Source organism: Watersipora subatra, chromosome 2, assembly GCF_963576615.1.
Source record: "Watersipora subatra chromosome 2, tzWatSuba1.1, whole genome shotgun sequence".
NCBI lineage: Eukaryota > Metazoa > Bryozoa > Gymnolaemata > Cheilostomatida > Watersiporidae > Watersipora > Watersipora subatra.
In genome coordinates this window covers 13,256,286-13,283,865 of record NC_088709.1, presented here as the reverse complement: position 1 = coordinate 13,283,865, position 27,580 = coordinate 13,256,286, and the positions used below count along the sequence as shown (strand labels likewise).

Sequence of the window (27,580 nt, the reverse complement as noted above, 5' to 3'; positions counted from 1 at the left end):
ACACCCCATATGGCTCTGCAATATCATCATAGAAACAGCCGTGCGACTCTCATTCTGTCATGACTCAGCGTCACTGTTTGAAAGCGGAACACAGGTGTGATGCACCAAGTTGTGCTATAGAAACGGCCTTGGTGACCAATGGGGTCGCCACACCTGCACACGCGCATAGGTCTTGCTTGACCTTGACATTAGTTGCAGCACAAGCATCACTCTACTATAGCGCCCAATGGAAACATGATTTGCTGGTCAATCCGGAGTAGCGCTCCGACACTGGCGCCTCTAGGTGTCGCTATATGGTAACTTAGTATAGGACATGAGTATGAAGCCTTTTCTTGCTTCCAACACAAATCTATTCAGTAAATTTCATTGCGTATTAGCATAGCACGAGATGCATTAGATGCATCAGACGGGCTAAAATATGCACGCTTTCCTTGCAACTCAAATACTATAATATCGAGAAAGCGACTATTTTCAAACAACAATTCTTCTAGCAATACCGCAGTTGAATGCAGTTAAGGCAAAATCGAAAGCCCCACAAAATTCAATGTCACCACCGCAAACTGTAGCAGCAAATAATAATCCAGTAGCCTCTACTAACCAATAGCAGATCAGCCTGGCCTGGCTCCGGTAAAGAAACTGGTTCATTGCTCTCCACCCATGCGTCTCTAGGAGTTGAGCTCGGTAGCGAACCACTTTCATCTCCTGTGACCAGGTCTGGGAGCTGTTCTGCAGGTAAGTCAGTCATAAGATCTTCAGGAGGAGCAATAATCCCAGACTACAAATGAGCATTGAAAGAAAGCTGTAACACTGCCACGCAGGTTGCATATGTTAAAACACAAGTACCGACTACACAACGCACTTGTACTGGCTGTCTTGGTTCCGGTTCAGCACAGCGAGTAGGTGTGTTTGTGAAAGAAGGTTGGGGAATTTCAGGAGTCTGTTGTCTAGGTGATGCTTTCGAGAGAGCTACTGAAGCCCTGGGTGCCTGTAAGACATAAGGTACTGTGAGAATTGACGGAGCCTTACTTGACATTTCAAAACCGCTTTGATGGCCAATAGAATATGTAGCATGCCCTTGTAAAGAGCTGCCAACAACTCGGTTCTTTGAAGTTCATATGTTCTCTCAGCATATGCATGTTCATGTTCAACAATAATATCTGCATCGCCAGTTAAAGCACATTTGCAGAGGTGTGCCAAGCCAAAACCTTTATGTTCACCAAACTATGAATATAACGCATGTAGCAATATACTATCTGCAGGGTTATATATGCTACTAAAGACCATGTACAACCTTAGCAGCTGTCTTGCTTCCATTTGGATATTTGAAGAGGTCAAGGTCCTTCAGACTGTCAATTGCTTTAAGTAGGTCAGGCTGCGGAGTAGATCCAGGATACAAAATCCTAATAACCTCCCCAGAGTGGGACTTCCAGACTAGCAATACAGCCATAGAGCAAGAGTCCGGCAGCGGTGATCCAGCCCTGATGACAGCAAAGGTCAAAGTATCGAAACAACTCTAGGTATCCAATACATACGCTTTGCAACAGATGCCTTGCAACAATGCTAGACGCATGCAGCCACGTAACCAGCTCCAATCAGTCTAGGCTCATGTCGGTGAAAACAGAACCAACAAACAAAAAAGAAACATACTTGTTGTTAGAGAAATGCTCGGCAGTGTTACTCCATTGTTTCATCATCTCCTTGTAGTCTGGGGACTCTTTGTTGGGATTCAGCACATACATCTCAAGTGTGCCATGCCCTATCTTGTGAAACAGTCGTATAGGATTAGGGGAAGTGTGGGCGAGCCCCGGCTTGCAGTCTAGATTGCGAAGGTAGGATCCGACTGCAAGGAAGAAGTTGTGCTAATTATAAGATAAACAATTTCATTCTGACTGATTCCTAACATACCAGTGATGAAATGGCAACAGATACTTTACTTAAGGTTGTATTAATTCCACTGCCAAGGAGTGAAAGGCTCGATGAAGCATCCCTAGTCTCGGTGAATAAATAAGTGATGAATTATTACTACTCAAAAGTTCAGCTGCAGCAATATGACATCTATTATATTCCACTAATAAAGTTGACCCATATTTATGAATAACAAATAACATATTTTACTTTCGCGAATAGTAAACAACTCGCGGGCCCGTTACAAAAAGCTAAGACCTCACCTAAACCTTTTTGTACGTTTCTTAAATATAAGTAAGAAAGGTTTACACTCTACACAATTTGATTGGTGGAGATGTGCTACTACCCCAACGCCTCTTCGTATTCAAAGTTCTCGGAAACATTATTTTCAAAAATTAAAAGAATTTTAGTCCAAAAACAATGACTTATATTGATGTAAATGTCAGTCCTTACAAATTACAGCATGTCACAATCCTGAAGAACTCTTGGCCCCTTCTATACTGCTGTCTACCATAATAAACTGTGTTATATCAACAAAGCAATATCTCAAGTCAAAAAAACATTAATATTCCCTTGAAATTTTTAATCCATCTTAAAATAGTAAAATGACATGTTTTAGTATTATGAGCTATTGTTTAGGTAGCAGTCAAAGTGCGTAGAGGAAAGCATTTGAATGAAAGACCAATCTAAATTAAGGCTTAGTTTAATTTAAATTTGAAAATATTATTAAAACTCGCATGTCATATCATATCGTTAAAACTCTTGTGTCATATCTTTAAAAATTGATAAACAGAATCCAACCTATTTTCAGTAGACAATAGTAGAAAAATTATACTTTTCCTATTTTAAATTTATTGAGTGGTACTAGTGAGAGAAATAGGTATGATGAACAATAGTTGCTTCTGTTAGCGATTAAGCTCAAGAATCAGGCAAGAACAAATATGCTTGATGATACATTCTAGAGGTTTATACATTCTTGTATAAAATACATCACAAATTGAGTTGTTTGTGAAACGACAATGAGAAATATTTCAAACTTGGGCATCGTAGAATTGACTAAGGCTACACGACTCGTATAGGACGGCGATCGATGATTGCAGATGACGCTGAAATTTTAAAGAAGACAGTGCCAAAGGTACGTGTAATAGATGGTCTAGCAACAGAGAACCCACAACTAAATTGATTATGAAACTTTCTAACTAATTAGGTTAATTGTGTGGGTATTTGGAAATGTGAGATACAAGAATCGCAACCAATTAAATTAACACAATGCCAGTCATTTATTATAATATTAAAATCGAGTTGTCTGCTCACAATGACAAAGATAAAAATTAGAACACTGTAGGAGTAGACAAATCTCAGCAAATAGCATTGTCGGTATTGAAATTTGTCAATGCTCTTGCTTGGTTAGGACCTACGCAATAGAAAGAGAGGTGAACTTTGAAACATGGTACCATCAGCTTTTAAAAATTTGGATTCATGTATGTTCCTCTACGCATCAGTACTGTGATCAGCCCGACAACAAATGAAAGGACGAATGCATCCAACTTAGCATTAAACCAAAGTTGTATGAACCGAACCCCGATATTTTCCATAAAATGTTTAGACACAAAAGATAAAAGATTTACAATGTTAGCTAAAAGTTCTCCATGTTTGTATAAAACAGAGAACTTTTAGCTGCGGTGTGTTTGTGTATATTTCTCTGTGCGGAACGCGCGTCTCATGTACTCACAGAATCGGATACTGACCTAGAGAAGACTCCTCAACGAGTGAGACACTAAGCGGTGAAGACAACTCCTTGTCTTTGCCTTTGACTGGTACCACATGGTTGAAAAAGCTGTATGTAATCTCCGGATGCAGCTTGCTCTGAGGGTGCACCAGCTCTTCCTCAATGCAGCGTGAGAGAAATGCCTTCATACCAAATACATTGTCCTGTGTTATCCGACTCACGAGGAGCACATCCAGGCGATCGAGATGTCGTGTGAATTCCCAGAAACATGAGCGTTTACTGTACCTGAAATAGGCCAGTGTAGTGGTTAATGTAGCGTTAGTCAAAATATTTGCTCTATAACTGGTTAGTGATGGGCTTTGACAAATATATTGGTTGGGAAAAATAGTGAAATCGATGAAACAGAAAATTGGTACAAGTGACGCCTGCAGCTTTTCCAAGCACTTTACAAGATTTAAAGTGGAGAGAGGGCGAAACTAGATTATATGGCCAGTTTACGATTTTAACAACCTTCAACTATTGCCATTCCACTGTCATGGTAGGACAACTGCTTCAACTTGTACATTAAGCTTAGTAGAACTCTCACTAGTTACCGTTTGCCAGTTCCATTGAACGGCTAGTCGTGAAAAGACAACTCTCTTTTATTTGTATTCTCACACTACCCTAGGACACTTATGTATTCGCCTCATCTAACTTTCGCGTTTTCGCGAAGTCATCCTCTCGCGAAAATTTCATGAGCGAAACTAAACTATCATAACGAACGAGCGAAAACGTGGAATTAAATAGCTTTGTTCATTGTTAGTCCAAAAACCAAATGGCAGCAAGCGATCAAATTGCATTATCGAGCTCGTCCACACAATTCTACCTGCGGTTCACAATTACAAACTACAGTCATACTTCAACTTACGAGCTTAATGCGTTCCGAGACTGAGCTCGTATGTCAATTTACTCGCATGTTGGTGCAATTTATTTATATATAGAACAATTAAATATATATTTATTGGTTTCCATACTCTGTAAAATGCAAATAAAACACTCAAAACAAGATATTGTAACAGAAAGAACATGTTGGTTATTGTCCTAACTTACCACTTGCTTTCAAAACGCAACAAATAAAAAATAATGCAAGGAAATGTGTTAAATTAAAATGTAAAATTAAATACATACAATAGCAGCTAACGCCAGCATTTGCCAGAGAGAGATATATAAGTTATCCTTCATTACAACAGTTGACTTTGATAAATTTGGATTTTATCAAAGTCTTAAAAGACAAACACTTAGAAGCAAATCTAAAAGCAAACTTTCATTTATAATTTAACGTAATTAAAATTTCTTCGGCGTTCATAGTTTGAAGTTTCTCTCTAGTTAGCTAATTTTTCCTTTGTTTCGCTTTCACGACTAGCCGGCCGTTTTAAGATGAACCTATCTAAGGACGTTTGCCTTTGTCGCCCTTTCAACATGTCGCGATTAGGACGAACCCAGGTGTCGTCAGAAAGGTTTAACGCACGACCACTAGCAAACTTGTCCGAATGTCTATTTTTATAGTTTTGATAGATAGCACTGGCCTTTTTAAATAGCGTCGTTTCAGTTACGCTGTCCCCGGCCAATTGTTTATCTTATATCCAATGCCTGAGCAGTCTCTCCATCAGCGGTGGTGAAGATCGCCGCGCCGTTTAGGAACTTGGGTTAGTACTTTTGCGAGCTAAATGCCCTGAATATAATCCTTCTGTTTGATAATTGTGGATGTATTTCTGTCATATTGCTGAGCTAACTCAATCATGCATACACATTTCGCATATTTTTCAATAATTTTCCGTTTAATATCAATTGTTATCATTTGCTTTTTCTTTGCATTATTTTTCATTTTACTGGCAAACTTTCGGTCTACGCACAGTACTTTTAATTCACATAATTCTGCACTGAAAAGCGTGCACAAAAACACGGTACAAAAGTATAACATGTGCAGTTGAAAAATACAGATTGATGTTCTTGTCATAAAACACCTCCGACATACTTGGCAACTGACTCACGTGCTCGTATCTCAAATATGGCTCGTATGTTAGTGCTAAAACTTGCTTAAAAGCTGGCTCGTATCTCAAGTTTTTCGTACATTGGAGCACTCGTAAGTTGAAGTATTACTGTAGTTCTAAATTGTAAAAACTTTTACCGGTGAACCGAACTTGAGGAATCTAATTATGTTTGTTCCACTGCATTTATTTTCATATCACTATATTTTCGCACTCATCAAAAATGCGAAATTAAGTTGCAGCGAAATTTTACTCTGTATGCTACTCACAAAACTAAATACTAGCGAAATATAAGTGTCCTTGGGTATATGAATATGGCGAGAAATACAGAAAGATCGCAGATAGTTCAGAAGCACGCCTGTCACGCAAGTTTTTGAGCATCTGTCATGCTGCTATTTGTTCAGCCTGCCCAACATTTATTTTATTCCGAGAGGAAAATCAATAGAGTTACACAAGTGGACGAGTTGTGTACAAAGATCGTGTATCGTAAGATGAGAGCCAGCCGCCTACTCAACAGCCTTTTGTCCAGCTTCCATAGCACTCTTCAGCAGGTGCTCATCTGCAAAGGATTCTGGGCAAGCTAAACAACTAAATTAACAATTTATTGACTCGGGACGTGACGGGACGAAATTTCAACTCTAATGAGAAACTAAACAAAGGCAAGTACATTAATCATTCACACCTCCATCACCAAACCTTCACAAGCAAGAGTTAATAAAAATCCAGGAAACTTGGGCTTCTTCATAGTTGATATTAGATAGTACTTCTATGGAAATTTTACTGTTCAAATACTTGTGTGAACTGAGATGTAGGCAATAATACGGAATGCAAGTACACGTAGAGTGCTTATGTGAAATAAACTATATAGTCCAGGTCTGTGTAACTAACAAATATTTCCTTCCAACAATTTGTTTTCAAAAAAACCAAATTCTATATGATTGGCTTATCAAAAAGAAACAGAACCTCTCATAACACTAAACATTCAACATACGATGACTCATTAAAACTCAATCATATGTAATATGAATAATAATAATTTTAATATTAAATGAATAGAATAACACATCCCGTATTAATATCAAGTATTAATTAATCAATATTAATTATTAAGTATTAATAACTGATTACATTTACCCGGATACAGTCAGCAGGCAGCACAAATACAAACAGTAAGACTAATTTTTATGACGTTGATCCCAATTGTAATTAAGACACCACTGGCTTTAATAATCTTTTTTGCAGCAACATTTCATACAGATTTGTGTGACATCCTCATTAGCCTTTTCATATTGCCCCTTTATCTATGAGCCTTCACAATAGCCTAGGAAATTCTAAATGAAAGAAATGAAAAAGGGCTCTACCCACCCGCCATCTAAGAGCATGTTGAATCCATGCACACCAAAGACTGCGCAGTCTCCTTGACTCCCTGGAAATATGTAGAGGGTCGGCTTGGAGAACCTTATATTTCCCACAATCTGACTCATCTGAAGTAGCTCATATGTACTAGTAACCTGCAATGAAGGTAGTACCTAACTGACTACCAAGGTTAAGTAGATCATATATACTAGTAACCTGCAGTGAAGGCAGTACCTAACTCACTACCAAGGTTAAGTAGATCACATGTACTAGTAACCTGCAGTGAAGGCAGTACCTAACTCACTACCAAGGTTAAGTAGCTCATTTGTACTAGTAACCTGCAATGAAGGCAGTACCTAACTGACTACCAAGGTTAAGTAGATCATATGTACTAGTAACCTGCAGTGAAGGCAGTACCTAACTCACTACCGAGGTTAAGTAGATCACATGTACTAGTAACCTGCAGTGAAGGCAGTACCTAACTCACTACCAAGGTTGAAACAATGAATACTGTCTGGCCAACCACAGAAACATTGTCTTTTCAATGCATATATGTTAGTACTCAAGGTTGTGGGTTAACATCCTGTTAAGTAATTATTCAGCAAACTTGACAAAAAACGATATAAACGGTAAAGCGGGGCTGCCTTCCGCAAGGACTATTCTTCGCTGGAATTCTGACTGTTTGGTATCATCTACATCTATGTAAGCTACAGGACTATCACTCACCACGCCTCATTAGCTTACTTATTGCTATTGTTCTCCGAAGTAATAAAAATAGCAGTAGTTTGAAGCAAATTACTCTGAAGCTAGAGATGTCAGTTTTTGACCACTTAGAACCTAGACAACACACATACTGACCAGCCATAGTATTCATGAGATTATCTAGGTAGAGGGAGACAACTTTAGAGAATAACAAAGTGGATCTTGTTAGGAGTCCCGGACTCAGAAATTAAACACAGGGCTAACGCATAAAGTTATGATCTGGTCATCTCTGAATTACTTGTGTTCCTAACATTTCAAACTGTCTCAATTTCCACTGGAGTTTTAGTATCTGATGATTTCAAAGAATTAAATCATCCGCGCACTACTGATGCGCTTGACCTCTGAAGGTTAAATGAGCGTTACATCATAACTGTACTGAACAATATGGTAAATGTCAGATAAGACCCGCTATTTATAAATACACCGCTGTTGTTTGCAATCAATTTTTTTGTAAAAATAACCTTTCGAATAACTATTTCCATACATACTTTCAATCGAATACATATATTATTTGAGTAGCATATTTTTACAAAGTAAAAACTTCGCTGTTCCATCATGTCTTTATCATAAGAACAAAGATTGATTGAAACCTAATGAGACGGGAACAAGGACAATGTGGAGCAGTAAAAAGGCCGGTGACTAGAGAAATGGTAGCGCACAAGAGCAGACTGTATATTATTGATCTCTATATTATACTCATATATATATCCCCGAGAGACACCTAATCGTTATTGTTAGCTTATTATATCTACAGCTGGTACACTCTATCAATTACAGACCATCTGACCTATATAACAATACTTATAGATAACTATGACATACCATGTCTATGAATACAAACCCATGTTTATGTAGACTAGCCTATGTCTATGTACACGTTAGGTGCATATCCATGTACACTAGTGCATATCCATGTACACTAGTGCATATCCATGTAAACTAGTGCATGGCTATGTACACTAGCACATGTCTATGTATACTAACCCATGTCTATTTAAACAAGTGTCTGTCTATGTTTTAGTAGACACGAGCATGCACATGTAGAATAAAGCATATTTTTCCAAATAGCAGAATCTACCATCTTCATGAAGGTTATCTGACCAACAAATAAAAAGGGATTAAAATCTGTGTTAAATACTGTGAAGGACTTTGCGCCAGATCCATGCATGGGGGTTAGCTGCTAACCTACCCCTTTACTTTTGCTAACCATTGGCACACGTAAAGAAGCACCAGGGAGACCTTTCATACAAGTGTATGCAAGTTAACGTGACCTTTTTCACAAGTCAATTTCTACCGACAGATATCCATGACAGGAAGTTCATAATAAGTGGAGTTAAGAAAAGGAAATGGGTGGGCCCACTTGGACTTATATTAGCTCTCCGAGCTGTTGACACACTGACATACAGTAGATAGTGATGACTCAGTGACACAGATCCGCTGCCTTGGTGGAACATAGGCATCAACTATTAACTTGTATTATATAAGTTTACTAGCCCTGGTTTACTTTCCCAGTTCCATTTTCATTCAAACTAGACATATTTCTGCTAACTAATCTATCCTTATTAAATTGGATATTAAAATGTAGCCATCACTGTTTTCATTGTGTGGATGATGTGAATTAGGAGTTGTGTTACTATGCAAATAGTATTTTAATGGATGTTCACATGTTACAGAATAACGCGGACCCTTTGTTAAAAATTCTATGCCAGAGGTCAGATCGGCGCACTTTTATCTTGCTTAGCAACGCACTTTCGAAATAGGAACATCTGATGTGAGAAAAATGTTTAAAATGGAAGAACGTGCGCATTTTCTGGTGCATCATCGCCGTTTCCATCTTTCGCAAGCGCGAAACATTCAATAAAAGTTTGCGAGTAACACAACTCCGCTTCACTGATGGAATTTTGTCCTCTCCAGTTTGCGGATGATGCAGACTTGCTGAATTACCGTGTCATGGAAACGGTCTATGATGACATCAGCTTGGTAAGCGAAGGCATACCGGCGAGCTCTGCCTTAACAGTGTCGACTATTGTGTCCCCGAGCATCCGCGGAACAAACAACCGCAAGCATTCCTTTCTATTTCTGTTGGAAATTCATCGACCGTATCGAGCGCCAAGAGCGATGATGAAAGGCAAGCAGGAGACAACAAAAGTACTCTAACCAGCTTCCGCTGAGATGCACTCACGCTGGAAGAAGCTTATGAAAGGCTGATCAGGTGGAGAATAAAGAGCAGGTAGAGCACAGATCAATATGCATTAGAGTTGAATATTCATTCACTCTTAGCCGCTTAAAACATTTCAATGCTTCCAACTTGTCACAGAGCTGCAGTATTCATCTTTCGGTGCATTTCGAATCAAAGGTTCAACGAATTTAAAAGTGAGGATGCCATTTTGAAATAGCATGTACATGATTGTGATGAGACGACGCATTTTGAGCGAAGCTAATAAGAGTTCAAAACATCCTTGTAGTTTTCGCTACAGAGGTTGGATGAAGTTGCATGTATAATGTGACAGGTGAATGCTAGGGCATGTGATGGTTGAATGCTTGAGCTTGTAAAAAGGTCATTATTTTCACACTTACTGCACCGGTGTAGTTGTACATTGCTCGCATATCATTGGCCAATTAGTTAATTGCCGAATACATTTTTCACATTTTTAAAAAGTACTGAAAATTGCAAGCTCAACATAATAATTTTCTAAAGACAGGAAAAGATTATTGTTGAAAATAGCAATGAATGTATCGATCTAACCCGATTAATCAATATAATATATAATAATATAATAATGTTACATGTATAAAGAAAACATTGAGAAATAGGACCGGACGTGTAGCTACCTTAAGAACAGGCAAGGTGGTTCTCTTGAAACATCGTTATCCTAAAGGATTTGCATATATAATTGGCATGCCAATCCTAAAATGTTTGGAATGACAAGCAGAACAGGCAAGGAGAAGGGAATAACAGACTGGAGACCGAAACAAACCAAGGATGACCAGGATTCCTCGACTTAATGGTTTATACTATTAACTCTTCGTATACTGCCGAGTTTGCTACTAAAAGATAAAAAATGTAGGATTTACTAATAGTCTTGTCTATTAGTAAATCCTACATTTGACTGCAAAGGAAAAAATGTCCTTCAAGAAATACAAGGATAAGTTTACAAAATAATTGTTTATTTTTGTGGTTTGACTTCACGGATCTCTGTTTCAGTCATTAAAATTGAGCAGCTAAATCAACTACGTACAGAATCCTGTAAGCTTCTACATAACCACGTAAGCTGACAATTCACCAGAGGCAGTATCGGTGTGAAAAGTCGGTTAATACGTGAGAAATGGGCAAAAAAGAATAAAATTGTGTGGCTTCTGGGACAGATAGATTTCTAGCATCAGTGACCTATTGTATGATCTTCTACTGAGGCTCAGCTGAGACACGGGGTCATGAATGGAACATTCTCACAGCCTTGAGCTGTTTGTTTGCTAGCGAGACAGAGGGCCTTGGGCTGTTTGTTTGCCTGCTAGTGCTGCTAGAACTCTCATGGGAAGGTATGACTTCTTCTCGCATTCATGCAAAGATGTCAGGGTTACGGCCGAGCGTCAAGAGAATAGATGATTGTCTATTGCTGAAGATAATTACGTATGAAGGCAGCTGCCACGACTGACTTGTCATGACTATTGTCAACAGAGAGAAGACTTGTCCACCCACTAGCTCTCAACCAATTACTAATGATAGAATTAGCTAAAATGGTTGGTAGTCTGATACTGAAATAAGGCTGCTCTGAATGTGAATGGAAGAGTTGAAATAAGAAACTTCAAATGTACTTTTTTTCATTCAGCCTTTTAATGACTCCTGCATTTTTTTTGCATTTCTCAGGTCGAACGAACTATGCCAAATCACTTTATTGAGTTAGTTCCAAAAACTAACCTTAAACCACTACATACAAATTTAATATGCTTCATAACCTGCTGCTTATGGTACGGTACGTAAACCTGCAATTTGTGGTTAAAATAGCCTATCCCTTGAAAATCACAGTGTTGATTAAACATAACGCTAAAGAACATGAAAGATAAATAAGTGATCAATAAAAAATGTTTTAATGTTACTTGACCTTAGAGTGACCTTAGAGATCTGCAGATAGACATGCAAGTCTGGTATTACATAGGTTTGGAGGTAGAGGTGATACAGAGGTAGAGGTGATACAGAGGTAGAGGTGATGACAGAGGTAGAGGTGATACAGAGGTAGAGGTGATACAGAGGTGATGATGATGACAGAGGTACCAGCAATAATTTGATCTAACTTGGAAAGTTTAAACTAACTCAAATATTTTTTAGTTTTTAATATTTTTACATTTTATTTTTTTACTGATCTATCGCTCTTTTATTTACAAGACTGCCGTTCTCTGAGAAACTGTGGATGATGTAAGGTAGAAAGTACTACAAGTGCAAAGTCAGACAGTTAGTCAAATCTGGCAGCGGGTGTCAGAGGATTCATATGCAAAGGCAATAGTAAAAAATGGTTTAGTTTTACCGCATAATATTACCGTATAATATTAAATATAATACTATTTAATATCTCAGTATTATAGTACATAAACTGGTTATACGACTCCTATTCACTTTTGCTGTCAGCGCATTCCACTATATACCCAATAGGAGGAAGCATTATGCACTTTTTCCTAAAGTTTAGACTAATTTCATACTAGAGAATAGTAAGGTCTAGATAATTTGTAACAGATGTAGGCTATTCCATGCTTAATATCAAAATAGATAGTTTAAAAATGACCATAGAATCGTCTTACCTTGACAAAGCAGGAGAGATACGTGGTAAACTGTATAACTGTGTCGAGATTGTCTAGCCTCTGTTCAGGATTGACTGACACTCGCAAATTTTGACCTACTATAGACTTCTGCATCTTCTCTTCGGTCCATTGGCCACAGGCTGCTCCTTGGTGAATGGTCAGGGTGGAATCTGCAAAAAATGTTATAAAGTGGAAGAAGAATAATGATGAGAGGAATGATTGAAGATTATAGCTAATGGAAAATGTTGTTGAAAGACATAGTCGGCAAGTAAAAAAAGGAAATAAAAGATACATAGTCGGCATGTAAAAAAGGAAAAGATAAATAGTTGGCAGGTAAAAAAGAAAATAAATTGAGTCATATTTGTGGAGAGCTCAGTGCTGTACATAGAGTAATATAACTGTTTCATGTGGCTCTCTGGGGGGGGGGGGCACATGAAATCCACAGGTAGCAACACTCAGCACCTTTTACCAGCCAATAGATAAACAAACGTTGTTGTACACCCAGCAACAAGATGACTAAGTGACATTCACTCTTGGTATGTCTGATGGAGATGGAGTAGCAATCACATACAACGTCCTAGCAGAATAAACCCATGAATAAATATTTAACCAAGAAATCAAATAATCAACTCAATACAAACAAAATTAATTACTGTTTATATAAAAAACACAAAAGGTCGAAAACTTCAATTTCTGTTGCTGATGGGGTTATTGTAACAATCGTTGCTGAGAGGCCGCGTCAGTTGAGACTAGACGGATAGCTACCAGCTAGTAACTACTGATTGCGTGTGCTCGCTGCCAATACTCATTACCAGCTTCCAACAAACATCTGGCAATTAAGCTATGATTACCATATTGTCAGCTGCCTCTACACAACAACATGACGTAACGTAATAACACGGCTATGTAGGCCATCTCGCAAATGTAGACTGCAAAAAAACATCAGGATCAAGGTGGTTATTGCTGGAGAGACAACCAAAACAGGCGCAGGGAGAAAGGAGCAACAGACTGGAGACTGTAATAAAACAAGAACGACCATAATTCCTAGACTTGATGGTTCATACTGTTGTCTCCTTATCCACAACTGAGTTCGCTACCGGAAATACTACATGTAGAAGTTAATAGTCATAAGAAAGTACATAAAAATGGTAAAAACATGGCAATGGCAAAGCAAGCTATACAAATGGCTGGCAACTCCATTACACTAGCTCAAATCTACCTTGCTGTACATTCTGAGACAACTCAAACTTACCTTCCAGTACATTCGGAGACAACTCAAATCTACCTTGCTATACATTCTGAGACAAATCAAACTTACCTTTCTGTACATTCTGAGACAACTCAAACTTACCTTCCAGTACATTCGGAGACAACTCAAATCTACCTTGCTATACATTCTGAGACAAATCAAACTTACCTTTCTGTACATTTAGAGACAGCTCAAACGTACCTTTCTGTACATTTTGGGACAGTTTAAACATACCAGTCTGTTCATTTAGAGCGAGCTCCACATCCTTCTGTTTGCAGATCCTGTGAAAGTCATCAGCTGACCAGGTGCCATCCTGCAGTATCCAGTCTCCAGTGCCTGTGAAGCTGTAGCCTACAAGTCCATAATTGTACCATTTTTCCAACAGGTGCTAACAGCTGGCACGGATCGTAGTTTAAAATGTCCTGACATGAAAGGACCTCACAAAAATGTATAATGTGAAGCAGTACGCAAGTTGTTAGTATACAAACGCTGATCGTATTTATAGCTGCACTCCAATTAGCAAACCACGGGTTACCAGAATAGTAGCTAAGCTATAATACAATTGAAACATCTAGACCATCGACTGCCCTTAGCAATATCAGTTTTGGGTATAAATATCTGAAGAACTTTGGAGGATTTCAGTTGCCTGTATAAAAAACTGGCAACCATTTTGAACAGAAGCATTAACACAATAAAAGATGCAGATCGCTAATTCGAAATTACATCATAGCAGTTATCTCAGAGGCAAGCAAAAGCAATTTCCTCAGCTATCAAGCTGTGAGCTGATGATGCCACACTGCCTCTGGCGATGGATGAGAGGAATGCTGCCGATTTAGAGATTGAAAAAGATATGCTGCCGAGAGCCAATGCTACAATGAAAGCTAGTAGTTGAGTAATCGAAAGCTGTAAAACACGAGTCATTCTAGACCAAACTGTGCTCTGATCCCAGATGAAAGTGCTACTCACTTGAGTTAAGTTACTTACAATCCAAAATAACCTACCAGCTACAGAAGATCTAACACGATTATAATATAGTTTATTAGAGATCAGTATTCTAGCTTCCCACACTTCACTAATCACATCACAGAACCTTTGAACATACTGCCTTGTCCCAAACTTGCTCGTTTCTGTATTTGTGTTGCAAGTTTCAAAATCCTGCGTAAACTATGGCCAGAATATTTGTATTTATCCTTCTACACATATGAAAAACATCATTTTCTATTCCGTGACACCAACATACTGCATCCACCATCATATATTTCAGTTTATAAACTTCTGTTACTACCACCTACAATTCACTATCCTGACTCTTCCGCAATACTTATGGATCATCAACTTTTAAAACACTTGTTTGACTCGCTCAATAATTCCTGATATATCTTTTCAGTTTTTCTTTTTGTAATGAAAAACCTCATTTGGTTGATGACTACCAAAGGTAATAGAAAGTTATGCATACAGACATAGATTACCAACTTTTTAAATTTGTCTGTTCCACTCACTCAGTAATTCAGAATTTAGCAATGAATTCACAGAACAAGATGTGACGTATTTCGACATCAATTTCCAGTTCCCTTAGCATTACTCCATATAAGGGTATAAAGCGAATAAGATATAATATTTTCTGTTTTGCACTGGTTTTATAACATTTAAACCAGTGTTGGAGAGCAATAGCTATAAATTTGATGATTAAACCATTGAAACAACGATATATAGCCGTCTATAAAAAGGAAGAATTGGAAGCAGCAGCCTTGACATCCTTATCATGCCATCTAATAGCATGAGATTCAATAAGAGAGCATCCATAGTTCTACTAACAGCAGGACCTGTTTCCATTACGTATATTAAGATACCAACCCTATTAAAGTTACTGAAAGTTATCCCAAAGAGAAATTATCCCAACTGCAAACCTGAAATCTGACAAAATAGATACATAGAAATTTATCAGAATGATTTCTTAGAACTGTAAAAAATGCAAATTTCTTAAATTTAATAAGCGTACGACAAACGTCTTGTGAATAACAATTGTGAAAATCTTTTCTTTAATTGAATACTGTTAAAATGACTAAATTACTTAAAATATTAAAACAGGAAAACAACGTTTTTAAACAATTCAACAAATCGGTAGATTTATACACAGGTTTCAGCCAGAACAAAGATGCTGAAGCTAAATTTGGTTTTAAATGAATCCTGGCCACACCTTCATGGTAGCCAAAGTGTTAATATAATTGCAGTATGTAACATAAAGTGACGGTCATGATTGTTACACAGGTCACTCTGCTATCAAGGACATCCTTAAAAATGGAAAACAGTCATTTGCACACTGAAAGATATTTTTCCCATAATGCCTATAGAAAATTATAGGCCTCAATGTTCCTAGCCACAGGTGAAGGCAGATCTTTTAATAACTATAAATCCCTTTGGAATGGCAGTTTTATTGAGAATACTAAATCTAGACCTATGCCACATGATGCTAGATACTCAACCTAATATATACTATTAAATTCTAGAATGTTAGCCTGAGGAACAATACGTGACTAACAAATGCTAACATAAACAAGACCACCACCCTTAGGCTTTTATAGTTGATAACAATTATCAATCAGGATATTACACATTTATTAGCCATTGAGCTTTATCTTTGTAGCGAATCACTGACAAGCACTAACAACTAATTATAAGGGTTAATATCATTGGCCGAATTCCTTTGTTATGAAGATAGAGATTGGCTCGAGTTTTACCATATTCATGCTACAAAACAATACACATTTATACCTCATCAACCATGAGCATTAAACTTAGCCTTACCAGCAAATATAACATGTTTATGTTTCGTCGGGGGTAGGAGAAGCACCCGCAATGCATCTGCTAGAGTTTCTCTCCGTGGATTCACAAGAATCTCCAGTTGGAAAACTTCACTACCATGTTTGACAACGTGCTCGCCTATATGAAAACAATAAAAACAGGCTAGGTCAAGGAAATATCTAGCAGTCCGAGGGCTATTGTACATATAACATGCATTTTCTTTAGTAAAATTTGCAAACACACAGTGTCACGCTTCTGCTTCACTTTCGAACATGAAGTGCATGAGCAAAGGTCAATCAACAAGGAAAATAGCCACCAAAGTAAAGTACATCTAAAGATGGTCTTCCATAAAATTTTAGTAGATTTGAGCGGAAAGTATCGGTATTTTTCTATTATTTGCGATTGTTTTTCACGTGTAAGGTGATCTGACTGCCAGGATGGTTCAACATTAAAATCGAGACAACTTAATCGCAGTTAAAATTCTCAGATCATGTGAAAATGCAATTACAGACGCCTACAGTTGTTATCATTGCTATCGGCTATTACGGTCAAGTTGCGTATTGTCCATCTCTGCAATTATAGACGTCATTGCAGAGATGTCACTTTCGCTTGATTCTAGCGTTTTATCTGCGATTAAGTTTTTTCAATTTTAATCTCCAAACCTCCAGGCAGTCAGATTACCTCAAAACATTGAAAACAATCGCAAATCTAAAAACAATAATACTTTCTGATAAAATCTACTAAAATTTTGTGCCAGTTCATCATAACAGGCATTCAATGGCAAGAGACAATACCACAAATACTTAGGCCTATGTAGCCTTTAAGAAACCAACTAGTCTAGAAAACCAACTAGGAGCCCCACTCGGTGATATGAAGTGCTCAAGCAAACGCAATGATACACCCAGAGATCAGGCTATGTCATATTCAGAGCTCAGGTAGGTAACCCAGATTCAACTAAATCAATATCTCTATTGAACGATGTAAAGCGCTACCGGCACTCTCTCCTTAGGGAAACGGCAGCGAGTAGGAAAGCGAAACATCAATTATTATGAAGATCTGTAGGCTCAGGGCACCGAGAAACCTGTCATAATCTTAAATAATTCATTTCTCCGTAATTGACAGAGCAATTGGAGTTGATTAGGGGGTTACGTAATAATCCATTATTTCAGTCACCCTTCCAGCTACCAGTCAATAGGAGAGACTAATGCACGCAATGCCAACCCAATTGCTGGCTGCACAAGAGCATAATCACGCGTGAGTGCCAGTAAGTACCATCTGACTCCCATTGAAGAAAATTACTGCCTGGTAGCTTCTCATAGCCTGTAGACCAAAAGTAAATGTCAATTGAAACCAAAAGGACTGTAGGGGAAGAGGCAAAGCTAGAACTGAGACATCTCTTGTCAAAAAGTATCTTCCAGAAAGAACTGTAGGCAGAACAATAAATTATGTACTCTTAAGGTAGCTTCTTTGATCTGAGATGGATGACCCAGGGGAAGACACGTCAAAGCCAATCAAATCTGAATAATGAAGTTATTTGAGGCACGCACAAGAGACTTTGTCGTTGTTGTCTGGAGACATCTGGACATGGATGTCTAGTTGTTACCAAGTTGAGTAGTTTTCGTATCCATTACTGATGATAATCAGTAAATATCCTCATCATCTTAGGCACGCGGCCACGTAGCTTCATACAGAGACCATTAAAAATTATTCCACTAATATAGCCTTGATTACAGATTCTTTACAAGTATGGGTAGTAAGCGTGTACACCCAACCAGAGCTAGTAACTGGAAGCACCAATTCTTAGCAATGAGCGTAATTTCATTAGCCATTAAAGTGATTATTAATCTGCGATAGGAGATTCATTAGAGACGGTGATGGATAAAAGCCCAAGCAAGAGTAAGCCGGAGAAGTTCTCTATGACAGCTGTTAGCTTTAAGACTCCTTTTAATTCTATCAGCTCAATTCATATCTACTTCTCAGCAAACGTAGTCAACCCTTGCTAACTACTCGGTAAGACTACAGGTGCTCCTCAGGCACAGACAGGATGAAGAGTGAGACATTGGAGACCATTGCGAGACATTAAAATGATGTTTCATGTCTACCGATCAGAAATCATTATCTTTCATCCTTACCAACAAGTTGTTATGAATCAAGGTCAGCCAAAACCACATTACTTAAAATAACATGGCCACATGAAGATCTAAAACTACTTTAATCTCTCCTTTATGAAGACTATCTCTCCTTTATGAAGACTATCTCTCCTTTATGAAGACTATCTCACCTTTATTAAGTCTATCTCACCTTTATCCAGTCAATCTTAACTTCATTACCACAAACATCAAAAACAATTTGCAATTGTTGTTGATGATTCAGGTGATCTGACAGAATCTTTCAAGATTAAAATTGACTAAACTTGATCATGGTTAACACGTCAAATCATTAAAACATCAAAAACAATCGCAGATGATATACCGATATTTTGATAGAATGTACAAAAAATTTGTGCAAGCCCCTTTTTAACAGGTTGAACATTTTATCATCACTCCAGTTCATTTTGGTGTAGATGTGTTTTGTCTACATTTATGCATGCGTTATCGAAAAGGCTCCATAGAACAATGTAAATTCTTAAGGCATAAATATAGATATTCATAGTTAGTACAAAATAAGTCATGTGATACCATAAAATCAATTTAACCAGCTAGCCTGAGGTTATAAAGATATCCATCGATTAATTTTTCCCTTGTTGCTACAAAAACAATCTAATGCAGAAGATATACTCTAGGCAATGTTGACCTTAAATAGCTTCTAGAATAGTCTACTGTCCCAACTAGGTCTGACTTTTAATGAATACAAAATCAGTCAGTGTTCCTAAATTGATAGAATCAGTTTGAAGGAAGAACCTTTATAAACAATAGCAGCTGTGTATTGTTATATTATTATCAGAAATGATCATTTAACAACAGACAGATCAAATAGCTGTAAATAGTTCTTGAACTACACAAATGAAGATCTTATAAAATGAATTGTATTAACTGTTATAACATATTTTCAACCAATTCTTTACATATCGCAATCGTTAAATAAGAATGTTGATGCATTTTCAATTCTTTCACTACTGCATTAAAATCTTACCGAATGAATATTCTGCCTGAATTAATAAAACAAATTTTTCGAAAAGCCGATATACCACTAGTATTTTAGCAATATCTCAAGAATAAAAACAGATATAGTTTTACTATAAAATGCATCTTGATCAAAACAAAATTCTTCACAAAAGTGAATTCCATTTTCGTAAAATATCCAAGGTTTAATAAACTTTAATTTGCGTTGAACGAACGCGGTGTGTTTTTCCTTGCCATGACGATAACGATCTGGTTTTGCCGTTTTGAAAAATAATTAGAAATGGAATCGTTAAACCAAAACAATTTCTTTTAAGTGCACGTGATTGGCAACAAGGTTGTATCACTGGAGACAAATTTTGTTTGGTCTAGCAAATGTGTAGCCCCTGTAATGAAAAGAAAAGTGAAACCCTATTTATAAGCCGATATATCATTTTACAGTTGGTACTTTTATCCCCGCGAATTGTTGGAAATATTTAGCCAAAAAATTTCTATTGATAGCAAGTGATTGGCAACGAGGTTGTTTTACTGGAGACAAAATTTGATTGGTCTAGCTATTGTATAGGCTTCGTAATTAAAAGAAAAGTGAAACCATATTGAAAAGCCGATATATCGGATATATCGGCTTACGGTCTGTACTTGAATTACCATGAAAGCCGATATATCGGCTTATGGTAGCGAACAAGTTAAGCAAGTTAAGAGAGCAGATCAAGAGAGAGATGTGAGGAATGGCAAAACTTGACTAGAAGTCTCACGCAACATACTAAGAGAACGTGGAATTGATAAATGCTGCCGGTGTCCGCGCGAGTATTTCAGAGTTAGTATTGTTTTCTGAACCAGGCCTTATTACAGGAGGAGCCCGTGTGAAAAAATTTATAGGTTGAAGAAAGAGACAGCGGGCAACTTAGGGATATAAGTTTACATTTGACAAAATCTTTTAACAACCGCAACAGAGAATTATTATTAATCTCAGTCTCTATGTAGTAGTAACTAGTCATTAACTTAGAAGACACTAAGCAGTAGGCCTGGCAAGCACTGGGAAACATCTTTTCAATCAGATAGTCCGTAGGTGGGTGTTCAAGAGGCTGAATCTCGCAAACCAGAGGAGTTTCGAGACAAAATATTTGAGCGACTTGCCGGAAGGCACGGAGCATATGCTTGTGAAGTTGTCATGAAATCGGGCAAAATAAGTAGGAATGCAGTGTGTTTATGCTGACTAACAGACAGACACAACTATGTGGGATTTATTAATATACATGTAAATAACTAGACCCGATGATATTCACTCGTAGTTATGTATCTTGTGGCGCACCTAAAACACGTATTCCATAGATATATTCCAGCTAATGCTAATAGTGTATAGTTAGATTGCAAGTAGTACCATTGCTTCCAGCTACTCCGCACGGTGACTCGGTGAAAATGGACAGCAGCTCAGCATTGATGTCACATCCTGTTGACTCATTGTCCCAAGATGCAAAGCCTACAAGTACACAAAAACCTGGTAATTGTTGTGATTAGGCCACTTGCGTAAGGAGCAAGATTCACTCATAACCATGACCCTTCGCGCTGACAGTGAAGGTAACACAATGATAGGGCTAGTAATCGTGGAGGGGAACTATGGACAGCAAGTCTTCATAACTTCACTATTAGACTTGGGCATTTCAATATGGCTTCCAGTTCATGGCTCATCTAGTACCAACCTTGAGGGCAATGTCGAATATTCAGACATCCTGTGATTATGTAGAGAGTTAAAGTAAGTCTGCGAATGATATAGGATTATTAGTACCTCAAACCATTTATTATCTTTTGGCCTTGACATCAAGAACGCTGCCAAAAGTATATGGTATCTAGTAACTTATGAACTGGTCAATTACTAGAGTTATAGGAGCTGAGGGAACTATCACTATATTTTCATTACGCATAATGCGTTATGTTACGTTATCGTGTGAGAAGCGTTTCAATGGACACTCGTATGGTGCGGAATAATGTGGGCGCTTTATTAAAAAGGGTACGGAATTCAATGCCATAGGTCAATAGTTAGCGACGCAACATTGTCACGCTTAGCAGAGTTCGGAACATTAGAGCATTCAGAACTGCTCACATCAAAATAGAAACGACTGAAGTATAAAAATGTTTAACATGGAATAGCTTGCGCATCAGTTTCTTGCGCATTATTCACAAGCGATGTTTCCATCTTTCGCAAGCATGATACATTCGACACATAATTGTGAGTAACAAAACTCGCTTGACGTGGGGATTTTTGTCGGTTCCACCATGCGGATGATGACAAACTTGAGCATCATGGAAAGAGTGAATCCTTCTGTTTCATCCACCTCCAATATTTCTACAGCCATACATCATGACTACACCTGGCCCATGACTACACTGTGGCTATCAAGCAGCAATAAACAACTAAGCTTTGATGCTACATACCTTGCGGTAGAAACCAAAACCTCAAATGTGTTCACGACTGGGTGTAAACAAGCTGACAGAAAGGTTACTATTAGATCCTCTAAAGTCAGCGCTACGTTAGAGTTTAACTGATTTATAGATGTAAGAATTTAACCTGCCCGATGTCACTGACAACAGATGGCATTGAGAAAAATCTCAGTATGAGATAGGAAAGTATGAGATAGCAGTCGAAACAGAAATGGTACATGCAGAGCGAGCAGAGACAAAGAACATTGATGATCTACTTCGGAAATATTAAAAAAATTAAAGATTGACATTAGTACAAAACCGTTGTTTCGTTTCAATCTCATGACATCAAGATACAATACCTTACGTACTTTTATTTTGTTGGTTTCAAGATCATTTTAATACGCCGATTTCCTTATCCGCCTCGCATTAATATTTATTATCTATGAGTGGGCATTGCTTACTGGCTTAAATGTGTTCTTCAGGCAAATATAGCAAGAAACCATGTTCTACTCTACATACATTTATGTTACTCCTTGTGTTTGTAAGTTTCATGGAATTTTGGATTACATTAATCTTATAAACATAAGCAGCTATAAGACCAATAATAATAATAATAACAATATAAAATTGTTAAAATATAACATATTCCCAAAACAATACTTCCTGGAAACACTAATTTTTTTAAAACACTTGGAATTGTCTCAGTATGTGCTGCAACAGCGATAACTGATGGGTACTCACTAGCCTTAGAACCTAAAACCCCTGTTCTCTGCTACCATCCGATCTATAGTGTAATTGTATAAAGAGATGGTTTCTCGCTAGCCTTAAAACCTAAAGTCATCACACTCTGCTACCAACCGATCAATGAATGTGAACAATTATTATCATTAATCCTAAGTGCGAGCTAACAGTTAACTTCTGCCTAACAGCATTCAAGGAAATGCATTTCTTTTTCAACTAGTCTAGTCGTTACATAAATAAACTCTTATCTTTCTGCGTTTCCATGGAAACTTAAGTTTCATTTAATTCCTTCTCTCAAGTCAGGATAAGAGACTTGTTCTTACAGCATATTTGTATAGAGTTTCGACATCTGCTCCAACTATTAATTAACAATTGTTTGCCATACAGCTGTAGCTCCTAATCATCTCCATTTCAACTCTTCCTAAATGTCATACCCAGGGGACAGCGGCTGCCTCAACTACTTGTTTTTGCCTTCCCAATTAGATGTCAGCAACTTTTGTTTGACCAAACACAATTTGTCTAGCATATGCCGGGCCTACTCCCCACACGCGTTGAGACTGGCCTCAAGTGTTCATCATGTCTGGCATCGTTTGGCATGCCTGTTATATTGAACCGGCATTGGATAGCTGTCCTAGTTTTGATAGGCGCACATCCCTTTTCCACTACTTATCAGCGATGAGCCAGTGCTGGCATTTGGCAGCCTGTGAAAACAATTAGCCTGCCCCGAGAGGCTGCCATTGAAGCTGTGATTCTTCAATAAGCGAATGACTACTTACAAACACACCTACCAGCCACTTCCTGGCAGGTAATTGACTGCCTTAACACCGGTGTTAACCTACTTGGATTTGAAACGCTTTGGCAAGGCTAATGCATAGAAAACTACCACCTAATCCAAATATTTGCTTAAACGGATATTTGCACTATTACGAGTATTTAGACAATGCTGTCTGGCAGCTGCATTTAGCAAAAGAACTGTTCTCAGATTAGAAATGATATTAGAAGCAACAGTAAATGTACTTTTGAGTACGTTTTCATTAACAATGATTTGCTTGAAAATGTAGGTACTTTTAATGAAACAAGATGTTATAACTTCGGCATCGAAACACAATTGTAAGGACTTCCGAGCATATGGTGACTAGCAGATACTCTGCAGCATTCGCTAAACATGGCTCTTCATTTCTATTATTAAATATATGTGCACGACACTAACATGACGACACAGGCATGGCGGATTACTACTTTACCAACAAATAAAAATGCACATTCAATTACTAAAATTCATTTCCTTAGATATGTCACAATTATCAAAATTACACTTAGCCAGCTTTTTATTGGCTTGACACCCACTTAATTTTAAACAATTGATATAGTTGAGCTATATGTGCAATTACAGCTTCGCAGGGATTATAGTTATTTAATTATATAGTGTAAAATCTTCGCTTTTTGATAAACTCGGTCAAATTTGACAATGGCATGATGTTGAATGAATGAAAGTGTATTGTGAAAGCTGTGCAAAGATGAAGGTTTTATGAATTAAGATTTATTCTAAAGCATTTACAGTGACACTAAAAATGATAAAAAATTACTTCAAGTGCAAAGACGGAAGCAATGATTTCTAGGAGAAATTTAACAAATGATCAATATTGTTGAATCCAAGGAACAAGCTACAACTACCCTCTTTTTGTAGTAAGCTGATAATGCGATAAATGACATTCGGAGACGGTATGTAGTAGATAGAGACAACGCTTTGGGTATTCTCGTAGAACTGCGCTTTATGCCTATACTTCATTATTTTTACAAGTCGAGGAATGCCAGGTTAGCATTATGTCTGCCGACAGTACAGCGTTATTTGCTGACCATACCTGCCAACTCTCACGCATGAGGCGTGAGACTCACGCAATCACCCCAAAGAAAAAAAAATGAAAATGCGTGAGAAATGCGTGAGATGTTTGCCCCAATTTCCACAATTTTATATATACTATCATTAATACATCAATTATTGCCCCAAAACCAAATCTCACGCATTGTCACACTCTTGTGCTGGCAGGCCTGTTGCTGACCTAAATTTTAATTTCAACAATTTTAATGAACAATACTTTAGTGACGATGTAATAGTTAAAACTTTTTAACAGCTAGTAATCAGAAAATAATACGTCGTATTTTTAAACCGCAGTTTTCCAAGTTTTGTTTTACAATAGTTTTATCGTAAAACAGCTTGTTTTATCTAGTAGTTCATGCAGTATTACTAACATGGTCCTCGTTGCAATCAAATTAACACACCGAACGAGAAACTAAAATGATGTTACGTAGCGTAAAAGTACCAGATGATCGACACGATGCAAACGCTATAGCTAAGGCGAATTTAGTGGCCATCAAACTCACAAGCATGTCTACAGTTATAACTAGCTACAAGGAAGTACATATTTTTATTTTAAATTAGGCCAAATCAATTTTTATACATTACCCTGAGTCACTCGGTCCAATATCGCATTCTTGTGTTGTTCAGATGTTGGTTCTCCAACTACGACCAGAGCTGCGCTTCCGAACATCTCTTCCGCGTAGAGTTCCTGTCTGATTTGTGGTGAGGTTCGCTCCAGCAGTGGATTACCCAACTCCATATTTTCAATGATGTAAAAGCCGCGCTCTAACAGCTCTGCGATTGGTCTATTGTTTTTTCGTACCGCCTAACGCCGGTACATTCATAAGCACACGTGGTCGTGAAAATTGTTCATCGGTAAAACAACTTCTAAATAGACAGACTGGCTTTGCAAGCCAATCATAAGCATAATTATTACTACGATCAGACTGTCTCGTTGCTCGCTAAACTTCTAAAATAACTATTATCTATAGATAATAATTATTTTATCTATTATCGATGTGAACAAGATCGAATTTAGATATATGACCTTGTTCACACTCACATCAGCTTTCAAAATAATTCAAGACGTACTAGCTATATGGTCTTTGTTGATGTTTGTGGTTCTAACATATTTCTGTTTGTTTACGGTACTATTAGTTGATAGTAATGTTGCTATGTTCCTGTTATAGTTGGATTCCTTGGCTTAATAAAGTGACTTAGAATGGTCATATATATAATTTGAATACAAACTCACTATACTTGACTCAACAATTATTGACTCACAACTGACATAAATTAAAGCACTCTACATAAATACTCTTTTCATTAGTTTTCAATGGCACTGAGCATTAATGCTGCAAAATTATATACCTGTACTTCTGTTCACTATAGTTATAAACCAAATAATTATGTTATCATGTATTCGTATCTGTTTTAAGCGTTCTGTTGCCAGAATATTGAAGATTCATGGCCATATATGAAAGCACTACCTAAAAACACTCTTTATAGATCTTTTACCTCCTCAACAAATAAACAATGAGAACGGTAAGCAAGACGGTGAAAATGGTAGAAAAAAAGTTCATGGTGTCGAGAGGTTATTGGTATTGATGGTATTGATGATTCATCAACATAAACTAACAACTAGCCATCCATTTCTCAATTTGTAAAAATATTGTTGAATGACTTTTCCAGTTTTCATTAGGAAAATGCTACTCAAAAAATAACAAGTTGGAATGCACAAAACAACTACTTTGCATTGAACTGTTTTCTGCAACTATGCTTATACTACATACATGCATTTTTTAAAATATTATTATTTTGACCACTAATATATGTAATATTATAATCATTTGATGGTACATCATCTATACCATCAAATGATTAGCCTATAATATTATAATTGTTTGATGGTTTTGTTATTCACAAATAAGTTAGTTTTGGAAATTATCACTCCACTACCTATATATATATTTCTCAAAGTTTGTCGTTGTAGTATATGTCTAGCTATTCCAGCTGGAATAAATAATCCGTACTGTAGAAGACTTGATCTCAGACCCTCCCGTTCACCAGTCCAATGCCTTGTACAAATTCGGCCACAGATATTGATAGATTCACTAGGCGATATATGTTGCTATATGGGAGTAAATACGCTACAGCTTTCCGTTACTACGCAAGGTGAAGGCATAACGCCACAGAGGGGGTAGCTCATATTAATAAGCTTACTCGAATTATCCATTGGCAGAGTGCTAGGCTAATAGCAAGTAACAGGCAATTCTCATTACCTCTCATTGTTTATAAGCCGATTTTTAATACCTGGGCTGACATGTATGTCACCTGACATGTATGATTGCTGACATGTATGATTTTCATACCCGGGCTGAATAATATGTTGACTCAGTTTTGGTACATATGCATATGCACCCTAACCACATGCATGCATATGCGTGGTGCATATGAAATCATATGCAATCCTTCTTCTCATCAGGCTGTGCAGCCTGATGAGATGGTTATATAAGTAAGGGTCGTACCTGAAATCATCAAAAATAGAGTAGTGTGTAGGGGTAGAATAACATGGGCAGTTGGCGGCGGAGCCTCAGAGCTGGGGCGCTTTTCGCAGGTAGGTGCTCCCCCTTTTTTAAGTTATTAAAAAGTTCAATGGAAGCATTAGCCTAAATTCCTTAAAACCATTTTTGTAGGACGGTAGTCAATAGTAGACAGTTTTTCTAAAAATACTTAATTGAGAAGCTGGAGTTGCACGCTTTCACTACAGGTGTTTTTAGGTTGGTTTCGACACCCCTTCCCAAGTTTTTTGGAAGTTAA

General features: G+C 37.5%; 1 protein-coding gene across 2 annotated transcripts in view; it reads right to left on the bottom strand.

The window, feature by feature from the left end:
- The window catches only part of LOC137387223 (microtubule-associated protein futsch-like), a 43,703-nt gene extending 18,194 nt beyond the window's left edge, over window positions 1–25,509 (bottom strand). For both annotated transcript variants that reach the window (XM_068073562.1, XM_068073563.1), the window contains exons 1-11: window positions 25,367–25,509; window positions 21,122–21,220; window positions 16,625–16,759; window positions 14,054–14,170; window positions 12,571–12,740; window positions 7,027–7,172; window positions 3,654–3,919; window positions 1,648–1,840; window positions 1,292–1,478; window positions 860–985; window positions 599–775 (exon numbers count right to left, since the gene is read on the bottom strand). In XM_068073562.1, the coding sequence (XP_067929663.1) occupies window positions 599–775; window positions 860–985; window positions 1,292–1,478; window positions 1,648–1,840; window positions 3,654–3,919; window positions 7,027–7,172; window positions 12,571–12,740; window positions 14,054–14,170; window positions 16,625–16,759; window positions 21,122–21,220; window positions 25,367–25,451 (1,701 nt within the window). In that variant the 5' untranslated portion in view covers window positions 25,452–25,509. The remainder of the gene's footprint in view (window positions 1–598; window positions 776–859; window positions 986–1,291; window positions 1,479–1,647; window positions 1,841–3,653; window positions 3,920–7,026; window positions 7,173–12,570; window positions 12,741–14,053; window positions 14,171–16,624; window positions 16,760–21,121; window positions 21,221–25,366) is intronic.
- Window positions 25,510–27,580: the final 2,071 nt, after the last annotated feature.